This window comes from Camelina sativa, chromosome 4 (genome assembly GCF_000633955.1).
Source record: "Camelina sativa cultivar DH55 chromosome 4, Cs, whole genome shotgun sequence".
NCBI lineage: Eukaryota > Viridiplantae > Streptophyta > Magnoliopsida > Brassicales > Brassicaceae > Camelina > Camelina sativa.
In genome coordinates this window covers 23625421-23635155 of record NC_025688.1, presented here as the reverse complement: position 1 = coordinate 23635155, position 9735 = coordinate 23625421, and the positions used below count along the sequence as shown (strand labels likewise).

The 9735-nt window shown below is 35.3% G+C and overlaps 4 protein-coding genes across 5 annotated transcripts in view; 2 read left to right on the top strand and 2 right to left on the bottom strand.

The window, feature by feature from the left end:
- Positions 436–3304, top strand: LOC104782082. The gene is made up of 10 exons (XM_010506908.2): positions 436–802; positions 1048–1207; positions 1311–1573; positions 1674–1722; positions 1827–1882; positions 1968–2054; positions 2135–2185; positions 2275–2514; positions 2605–2698; positions 2788–3304. The coding sequence occupies exons 1-10, from the start codon at positions 638–640 to the stop codon at positions 3009–3011; spliced, it is 1389 nt and encodes a 462-aa protein (XP_010505210.1). The 5' UTR covers positions 436–637; the 3' UTR covers positions 3012–3304.
- LOC104782081 (60S ribosomal protein L24-1) lies at positions 4187–5650 on the top strand. The gene is made up of 5 exons (XM_010506907.2): positions 4187–4279; positions 4710–4785; positions 4881–4982; positions 5076–5224; positions 5319–5650. The coding sequence occupies exons 1-5, from the start codon at positions 4269–4271 to the stop codon at positions 5473–5475; spliced, it is 495 nt and encodes a 164-aa protein (XP_010505209.1). The 5' UTR covers positions 4187–4268; the 3' UTR covers positions 5476–5650.
- On the bottom strand, positions 5941–6798 carry LOC104784221 (homeobox-leucine zipper protein ATHB-22). The gene is made up of 3 exons (XM_010509278.1): positions 6570–6798; positions 6081–6457; positions 5941–6006 (listed from the first exon to the last, which is right to left on the bottom strand). The coding sequence occupies exons 1-3, from the start codon at positions 6652–6654 to the stop codon at positions 5941–5943; spliced, it is 528 nt and encodes a 175-aa protein (XP_010507580.1). The 5' UTR covers positions 6655–6798.
- The window catches only part of LOC104782080 (F-box protein PP2-A15-like), a 2188-nt gene continuing 1553 nt past the window's right edge, over positions 9101–9735 (bottom strand). Inside the window, exons 4-5 of one of the 2 annotated variants that reach the window (XM_010506906.1) lie at positions 9681–9682; positions 9101–9570 (exon numbers count right to left, since the gene is read on the bottom strand). In XM_010506906.1, coding sequence (XP_010505208.1) covers positions 9364–9570; positions 9681–9682 — 209 coding nt within the window. In that variant the 3' untranslated portion in view covers positions 9101–9363. Of the gene's footprint in view, positions 9704–9735 lie in introns of both variants that reach the window. The other variant, XM_010506904.1, reaches the window with a different exon arrangement.

The following is a 9735-nucleotide window of genomic DNA, read 5'->3' as shown; positions in this document are numbered from 1 at the left end:
AAAAAAAAAAAAAAAAAAAAAAAAAATCTGAAGAGATTTAAATCTCGTCCGCTATTCAGATAAGGCTATCAATCATCATAGATAACGTTTTTTTTTTTTTCACAAAGGGAAGATTTTATTAAAACCCGTTTAAGGAATAATATTTTCTCACGTTGAAGAAAATAAATCAAAGTTCATTGTTTTTGTTTGTCTTTATTTCTTAATAAAATTTGAAAATTATCTCCTTTTATTTCAATGTTTTCGCATTTTACTTATGGACTAGAACAAGTCAAAGATTACAGCCTCAAAAAAAAAATTGTTGAATAAAAGAAATCAAATACGAATTTTCCAAAACAAGAAAAAACGAAATCATGCCACGTGTAAAACATTCAATAAAAGGTAGTATCGTAATAGTATACGCAAGAGCACACTTGATTATATAATAAAAAAACAATCATCTCTCTCTCTATCTTTCTCCGTCGTCACCTCTCCTCCTCCGACTCTGTTTTTCATAAAACGTATCTCTCTCTCTGCTTCACCACCCGACCAGACCAGACCAGACCAGACCAGAGACAAACATACCCCAAAAAAAAAAGCTTTATTTATCATTTTTGGTGTTTTTTTCTTGTTCAGGGGTTTTGTAAATTAGAGAATTGTTATGGGATTGTGGAATGGGAAAGGCACAGGAGGATTTATCCTCTACCTTCTCGTAGGTTTCTCCGTCGCCATCTTCTCTGTTTCTTACGTCGGAGACACATCAAACCCTCATCTTCTTCTCTCTTCCTCCTCTTCTCCTCTCTCTGCCACCGAGAGAGTTTGGCCGGTAAAACTTAAAGTTTCTTCCTTTTTCTGAATATTTCCTTCCTCATTTAACTTGGTCACTAAAAAGTTATCATTTTTGAATTGCCGATTTGGTATAAACAGACGTGTGTCTTTGACTTCAGAAAAATAAAACACCTTTTTAACCCAAAAAGAGCTTGGAAGAATCTATATAAAAAGTAAAAAAAAAAAAAAAAAAGGTGAATTTTTGACTTTTTAATTGTTTTGTATGAAATTTTGTGAAAGTAGGATTTGAAGTTCAGCTGGAAACTAGTTTTGGCTACTGTGATAGCGTTTTTAGGATCTGCTTGTGGCACTGTTGGTGGTGTTGGAGGCGGTGGTATCTTCGTTCCTATGCTCACTCTTATTCTTGGATTCGATACTAAATCCGCAGCTGCTATCTCCAAATGTAACGAATCTTTCAATCAGTTTATAATTTATTCTTCTTCTTTTTTTTTTTTTAATGAGAGAAATGTTTTGAGTTTATTCGTGTGTTGTTGTTGTTGTTGAAGGTATGATAATGGGAGCATCAGCATCTTCAGTTTGGTACAATGTAAGAGTACGTCATCCGACAAAAGAAGTACCAATCTTAGACTATGACCTTGCTCTTCTCTTTCAACCGATGCTTCTTCTCGGTATCACTGTTGGTGTTTCTCTCAGTGTTGTGTTCCCTTACTGGCTCATCACTGTCCTCATCATTATTCTTTTCGTTGGTACTTCTTCAAGATCTTTTTTTAAAGGCATTCAGATGTGGAAGGAAGAGACATTGTTAAAGGTTTAGTTTTATCTGCCATCAAAGTGAATATGTTTGAGACTTTATTAATGTTGGAACTTGGGTTATTGAAATTGTTTTAAGTGGTTTTGTTTATAAACAGAATGAAGTGGCGCAGCAACGAACTAATATGGTTAATTCCCGGGGAGAACGTGCGTAAAAGCTTCATACTTATGATTTATTGTTTTCTCTAATGTTTCTTGATCTTATATATACGTACCACATTGTTTACTCTCTTGTTGATTCTGTTGTACAGTGTTAATCGACACAGACTATGAGCCGCTTTACCCGAGAGAAGAGAAATCAGAGCTGGTAAGTTTGGTGTACACAAGATGATTTTTGAACTTGTTGGCTCTTCAAGACTTGCATAAAGATTCAAGAACTTGTTTACTTGCAGGAAATAATACGCTCCAACCTCAAATGGAAACGGCTTCTAGTTCTGGTTACTGTGTGGTTGGCTTTCTTGCTCATCCAAATTGTCAAGGCAAGTAATCTTCTTCTTCTAAACATTCTCCATAATCTTTATTTTGAGCTCTCATTCATCTAACTCTCCGTTTTATACAGAAGGAAATAAAGGTCTGCAGCACAATATATTGGATACTATTCGTCTTACAGGTAATAATATATCTGCTCCTGATAATCTTCGATTGTGGTTTGTGCATTCACTAAATCAAAGCCCTTTGGAACCCGTTTTCCATTTGTAGTTCCCAGTTGCTTTAGTGGTGTTTGTATTTGAAGCAATGAGATTGTATGGAGATAGCAAAAAGAGGTTGAGCAGTGGAAACACTGAATGTATCTGTGAAGCTACGATCGAGTGGACTCCTATGAGTCTAATCTTCTGTGGTCTATGTGGTGTTGTTGGAGGTGTCGTAGGTGGTCTTCTCGGATCCGGTGGTGGATTTGTTCTCGGCCCTTTGCTACTTGAGATTGGAGTCATCCCACAGGTACACATACAACCCTATCAATACATGATTTAAAACCTAAAAACCAATCATCTTGTTTTCTTTAATCATTATCTATTGTTAAAACAACAGGTTGCTAGTGCGACAGCTACCTTTGTGATGATGTTTTCTTCGTCTTTATCCGTAGTAGAGTTCTATCTCTTGAAGAGGTTCCCAATCCCATACGGTAAGAAGATCTCTTAAACACACACACCGGGAGAAACTTTAAGAGTACGGAAACTAATTAATGGTTACTAATCTTTGTTTCATTGACAGCAATGTACTTGATGTCGGTATCGATTCTTGCGGGTTTCTGGGGACAATCGTTTATAAGAAAGCTCGTGGCGATCCTGAAAAGAGCGTCAATAATCGTGTTCGTTCTATCAGGAGTCATTTGTGCAAGTGCTCTGACAATGGGAGTGATTGGGATAGAGAAGAGTATAAGGATGATACATAACCATGAATTCATGGGATTCTTGGGATTCTGCAGCAGCCAGTAGTGAATCTTTGAACAAAAAATTTACAAGTGTTTTGCTTTGATTCATTGGACAATTTCGGTTGTCCAGCAGCACCTACCATTATTATGAGAACTAGTTATAAGATCAGATTGTTTTTACTTGCAGTCCAAGTCATTTGTGCTCTGTTCTTGGTCAATACATAAGTTGACCATCTTCAGAATTAGAGTGTGTGTGTGTGTCTAAATTATTTTCATATCTTTGAATTCAACGTTGTATTACTGCATCTCTGGATGCTTGCGAGATCAAAAATAAAAAATTGTAGTTTTTTTTCCTTCTTCTCACATATTCAAATGTAACTACTACAAGTAAACATAACCTGATATGGTAATATTTCTAATTGGAGGGCATTAGATTTAGACTTTGCTAAAAATTGCTGTTTTTTAGTCAGTTAACAAAGAAGAAGACATTTTAGACACGTTTTTTTTTTGTTTTTTTTGGTCGACAGAAACTTCACACAAATCTAACCACATCCAGGTTGTATATGGTCATTATTTTCCAGAGTACGTCCCACATATTTATTGCAGTGATTAAATGTTTTTAACACAATAAATATTGTGGTTCCAAAAGTTGTATCAACCACATGATTAGAGAGATTGCAATGGGCTGATTCGGATCACCTTGGTCCATTCACCACCATGTGACCAGTCTATACTTTAAACCATTGAAGCCTTCATTTTATTTGGAAATTTATGTCTGCGGTTAGACGTCAAATCCAAAAAAAAAAATGATAGGATTTGACATTAGAGATATCAGGTGTAAACCAGACCATGAATTGGTCCTATAGACGTCACATAGATTACCAACTTTTATTTTTCTATTGAAAACCTTGTAACCACTGAATTTTATCCCCAAGAAAATGTTTATCCTCGACATTTCTATTGATGAGCATTGGTGTAACTTAGTTTCTAACTACATATTCATCTGCACCATATATGTTTGTTGGGGTGGTTGATATAGGATAAGTATCCTGTGTATCCAGAATCTAGTTTGTAAATCTGCGAGTTCGAATGTATTGCACAATGACGCTATGAAATATGTATTTATTAACTGGAGGCCCTAAGAAAATTATCTAATGGGCTGAACGGTACTACAAATCTTATTAAATGGGCTGAAAGGCCCATTAAATTCCTTGAGAAGCTAGGGCTCAGGCGAATTTATCCGCCTTAAATACGATACGTTTATCTAAAGCACAGTCTTTTTAGGGTTTCGAGTGAAAAGAGTAACAAGCGCGGCGGAGCCATGGTTCTCAAGTAATCAATCTTATCTCTCTCTGTTCTTCGTGTTTTCTCAGCTCAGAGGCATACATTATTGCTAATGATCCTTGTGAATCTGAATATGCTACTGCCAAAGATGCCTTTTTGCTAAAAATNTTTTTTTTTTTTTTTTTTTTTTTTTTACGTTAAGATCTGTATATCAATGGTCAAAACTGTCAGCAATTTGAGATTTTTTTTTCTGGTTTGTGTTCGGTAAGAACTTTGTCTTGTTGTTATGTATATTTGAACTTGATTGTGTTGGTCTCTATTTGAAATTTGAAGAATTCGTATATTGTTTGTACTCATTGCTCTCCCATTGTTGGTAATCCACAATGAGATGGCTTAATCTGTGTTGTGTTTGTGTATGTGGTTAGATGTAGAAATGTTGAGTTATGTCTCTAATCATTTGACTATAATTGATATGTAGAACTGAGCTTTGCCGATTCAGTGGCCAGAAGATCTACCCTGGCAGGGGAATCAGATTTATCCGTTCTGACTCTCAGGTACTTATGGGGTCAAAATGTGTGTCTCTATGTATCAAGACTCTGTTGCTATGTCTATGTGTATTGATTATATCCATTTCATGATGATTCATCAGGTGTTTTTGTTCCTTAACTCCAAATGCAAGAGGTACTTCCACAACAAGCTGAAGCCATCTAAGCTTTCATGGACCGCCATGTACAGGAAGCAGCACAAGAAGGTCATAACTCTTGTTTGTTTGTTTGATTCTTGTTTTCTTGTTTTAGGACTGTTGAATTCTGGTTCTGACTTCTGTTTTATGGATATCTTCCAGGACGCAGCGCAAGAGGCTGTGAAGAGAAGGAGACGTGCAACCAAGAAGCCTTACTCAAGGTCCATTGTCGGTGCTACTTTGGAGGTTATTCAGAAGAAGCGAGCAGAGAAACCCGAAGTTCGTGATGCAGCCAGAGAAGCTGCTCTACGGTTTGTTTTCTTTACACTTACAACATTCACTATGTAACAATCTTTTGTAACCTTGGAATGTGATTGACTGAAAAGGAATTTGATGTTTCTGCAGTGAGATTAAGGAGAGAATCAAGAAGACAAAGGATGAGAAGAAGGCAAAGAAGGTTGAGTATGCTTCCAAGCAACAGAAGTCTCAAGTGAAGGGCAATATCCCCAAGAGTGCCGCACCCAAGGCTTCTAAGATGGGTGGTGGTGGAGGCAGACGTTGAATGGAGCTATAGAGTAGCCCCACTCATCTCTCTTCACTTCTCTCTGTTTCTTGTTTTGACATTTGTTTTTGTCACCTATTTTTTTAGTTTTGCAAACAGATCTAATATATTGTACTTGAGGTTTTTCTTCAGCTTATGAAACTTTTTGTTTGGTATCAAATCCCTTGGTTCTTTACTATTGATAGTCAAAAACGCCACAATAGAATTTTCATCTTGTTTCTAACACTGTTAGGCTAAATGTTAGGTTTTTTTTTATCAAGCATTTAACGAGTTGTAACTTGGCTTTAGAGTTTTATGATAATGTATTCTTGATAAACCTCGAGAACTCTTCCATTTACGTTACTTAAACCAATATCTAATACAAAAACAGAGCAAGCCATGGAAAGTGCCATGTTGAACCTAAAATACAAATTTGAGCCACTTTGAAACCTAACTTGAGCCGTTGCTGCCTCTAGCTGCAGGCTTTTATCCCCAGTTTTGCATCTTCTTGTTTGAACCATTCTCTCTTATCATCGATTTCAGTTGTATAAGCTGTTGAAACAAAGTGAAAGTAAGCCAAAGAAATGTCACTTTATTAAGTTACTATCGATTGATGAATTAATTACCTCTTCTTGTAGCAGTTCCTTTTCTCTAGAGACAACATCAAACTCTTGCCTTAGTGATTCATAGAGATGCTCGAGTTGTTTGTTCTTCCACCTGGCTTTCCTGTTCTGGAACCAAACCGCAATCTGTCTTGGCTGCAGCCCGAGTTCTTTCGACAGCTTCATTTTCCTGTCCGGATTCAGCTTTATATCTTCTTGAAAACTTCTCTCAAGGAACTTTAGCTGCTCGCTCGTCATCTTCTTCTTTTTCTTCTGCTGTCCATTGTTATTGTTGCTTTCTTCTCCATAACCACTTTCAACCATTTGTAGAGGGACATGAAGCATACCTTGTTGTGCACCTACCATTGTACCTGAAGAGAGACATCTGTTGTCTTGGTTTCCTAGAAATTTAATACAATAGAGAGTGACTTGTAAGAAGTCATATAGTTGAGTAAAATGATATGCATCAATCATATAAATTAGTTCCATTATTTGCTAGGGATGCAAATGTACCTTGAAAATGGTCAAAGTTGTAGAAAGGAGAGATGAAGTTGGAGGAAGAAGCGCCATCGATGAAGGAGCTACTCCAATATTCCATCTTCTCTTATTCTTTTGTTTCCCCTCTTTTGTCTATTTCTGCGTACACCAATCACTTTCAAGTGACTGCTTTTTAGCCAAATAAAGGAATGAACAATTTTGGGTTTGATTTGGAACTTGGAGTTAAAAGATGATGTGTATGTTTATGCAAATGTTAGTACATGCATGTGCACTATATATATATAAGTAAATGTGGTTGAAAACCCTAGTGGTTCTGTTTTCAACTTGGGATTTAACTAATTGGGTCTCTGTCAAGAGAAATGTGTAATGAAAGCGAAAGGTTTCTCACTCTCTTCCATTTAAGCTGTAACCGGGTAACGAAGAGTCCGAACGGTGAGAGTAGAATGGGCGGTGCGGAACAAGCTAAATAAATGTGATTAGTGTGAAAATAAAACTGAACAATTGGTACAAAATGAGGTAAAGTAAATTATTAGTGATTATTTTTTAAAAAAATAAATTCGAAAACTTTTATGCAGCTTATATTTATCCAATGCAGTAATGTGAAAGAAAAATATTTTAATACCACCTTATTTGTATATTCAATCAAAAAGTCAAATTTGATTATCATATAGTACATTTTATTATTTGTCAAAATATACATTTTATAACACTGATATCCACATTAATTAGTCAAAATATTAGTCGCTATATATCTTCATTTTATTTTACTTTTGGTGAGGACAGCTTATTATTTGTTTCCTATAATAATACGTGACTAATTAATGTGGATATCAGTGTATATGAAGAAGTAGTGAGTTGAGAAAGTAACAGTAAGATATAGAGGTGAAAAAGAAAAGAGAGAATGGTCCAGATTCTACTTATATACAAATGTCGATCACTCTCTCTACCTTAATCAACCACCAATTTGACATTACATCAATTCAAACTTCTACTCAATCTATAACATAGCCTCCAGTTTTCATCTCTTTGTCGTATTTGTAAAGTCCCCACAATCTTTATTTAACACTGTGGAGCTGCAGGGTGCTACTCGAACAGATAGATCAGAAGGGTCCAACTCTGACCCTGACAAAATTTGGGAGCACACAGCGCACTGGTGAAAATAATTTAATCATATCGATCTACGAGTTTTTTTTTTGTATTGATCCGGTGATAAAGTATATTGTTAGAAAGGGAATGATGCAACGAATCTTGAACAAATGTTAAATTGTTATATGGAATATATACGTATATGGTTGGATAAAGCTGAGATTTCTAGCACAAGTTATGTTTCTCTAAATCAATCTCTACGGCAAAAAAACGTTATAATTAGATAAACATGTTATATTTTTAATCATGTGATATTGACGGGAAAAAAAGAAAAGAGTTGCAAGACACAAGTCATGCCATTAGTGAAAATAAAACATTAGTATAAACCTTTATGAAAGTGAACAAATAACATATCCCTCAAGTAATTGGTTAAACTTTTAGTTTGGTTCGTTCACATATCTTTATGAAAGTGAACAAACAAACATCCTACCAATGCTAGCAAAATTAGAGTTAGCTCATTTAAGAAGACAAAAATTGTTATAATATGAAGATATTTTTGATCATCAATGTTGGATATATAGTTACTACGATTAAAGTTACTTTTAAAAAGAATAATTTACCATCATGCACATGATGGATAATCAAAGGTGCCAAAGAGATGTAGTTATTATCTGCTGGCCTATAACTAAAGTCTGTCAAAACTTAAAATCTATTGAAAACTCAACACTTTGGGATCGAGATACTTAATTATTGTTGTCACGTACATTTCCGATTGTAATTGAGAGACTAGTGGAAGAGTAAATACTAGTACTAAATAGTAAAAAGTAGAAATGATAATAAACTAAAGGAGGACCAATATTACAGAGAAATAAAAGCTCAAGAGAGAGTGTTTATGTCATTTACAGAAGAATTTCGTATAAAGAAGAGTCAGTCTCATTAGAATTATTTTTTACTTTTTTCAAGTTAACTTTTTATATTCTTGACACAGATACTATGTTTGTTTAAAAACTAAAACCAACGGTTAATGTTTCCAGTATAAAACGTACTTGCTATGTTTCCAGTATAAACGTACTAAGTACTTGCTATATACATAAGAGCATGGTGAAATATATAAAGCTTTTGTTTTCCAGACAAATTTGACGATCAACTTTTGCCTACTTTGGACTGTCAAGTGCCAAAGAAGACAGAAGAACCTGACTTTTTCTTTTGCCATTTTTACATTTTTTTCCTATTTCTTTTGGGTAAAATTTAAGTCGAAATTGTCAGCTTGTCTCCTCCATCTTGAAAACAAAAAATCAAAATTCATTCAATAGGAAATAGACTTTCGAATAGCAAAATACACGATTTAACAATTTAACTCTAGTGGTCCTTTCCAAAGAAGGGATGGTCCTTACAATTGAACAAGACCCTCTTTATCTTTCAAGTTAGAATAGTCAGAGCCTATCTACTACAACGTGTACTGTATATAACAAAGGTTTTACACCAAAGTAAAAGATAATTTGAAAACAATCACGATTTCTCGATTTAAATCTGGAACAAACGGAGTTATAAACAATAACTCGATCAATTCACAATGTTATACCTAATTCAAGACCCCAGATCAAGAAGAAAATCAGTTATTACATTCAAAAGCATGTAGTATATGTAGAAAGAAACTTTCACACTCTGTTTCTTTCTACAGTATATGCAAAAGTGTGATGAACAGTTCCTTCTTTCTAACTATTTATTTCACAGCAGCTTTCCTTTTCTTGCGTCGTTTCACCTCGATCGGGATAATAAAGACCGAATCCACACAGATTCCACCTTTCGAATGTGTGCAATCGATCTGTTTCATGGACCATCGGACTTCAGTTGATGTTTCCGAGCAACCAACAACAAATTCTCCAACCTTATACTCTCTCCAGTATCCTCTGTGTTCCCCACCTATTTCCTTATCAGCCAAGTAATACTCACATGACGCCTCTTGCCCGTCTGAAGTTGAAAGCGAAAACCGAACAGGCTTCAACTCCCAACCGTGTGTGTGTTCGAAATGGCAAACACGTCTTCCCAACCTTTTCGAGAATCTCCCAAGGTGTATTTTGAATGATAGACAGTA

What these genes read in the sequence shown, in the direction of transcription:
- LOC104782082 (XM_010506908.2), top strand. Translation starts at nt 638, where the DNA reads ATGGGATTGTGGAATGGGAAAGGCACAGGAGGATTTATCCTCTACCTT. An exon ending in GGTTAATTCCCGGGGAGAAC is followed by an intron (nt 1,723 to 1,826) that starts GTGCGTAAAAGC and finishes TCTGTTGTACAG; the next exon opens with TGTTAATCGACACAGACTAT. An exon ending in GGATACTATTCGTCTTACAG is followed by an intron (nt 2,186 to 2,274) that starts GTAATAATATAT and finishes TTCCATTTGTAG; the next exon opens with TTCCCAGTTGCTTTAGTGGT.
- LOC104782081 (XM_010506907.2), top strand. An exon ending in TTATCCGTTCTGACTCTCAG is followed by an intron (nt 4,786 to 4,880) that starts GTACTTATGGGG and finishes ATGATTCATCAG; the next exon opens with GTGTTTTTGTTCCTTAACTC. An exon ending in ACAGGAAGCAGCACAAGAAG is followed by an intron (nt 4,983 to 5,075) that starts GTCATAACTCTT and finishes GATATCTTCCAG; the next exon opens with GACGCAGCGCAAGAGGCTGT.
- LOC104784221 (XM_010509278.1), bottom strand. Translation starts at nt 6,654, where the DNA reads ATGGAATATTGGAGTAGCTCCTTCATCGATGGCGCTTCTTCCTCCAAC. An exon ending in CAACTTTGACCATTTTCAAG is followed by an intron (nt 6,458 to 6,569) that starts GTACATTTGCAT and finishes TTAAATTTCTAG; the next exon opens with GAAACCAAGACAACAGATGT. An exon ending in AGGAACTGCTACAAGAAGAG is followed by an intron (nt 6,007 to 6,080) that starts GTAATTAATTCA and finishes TTGTTTCAACAG; the next exon opens with CTTATACAACTGAAATCGAT.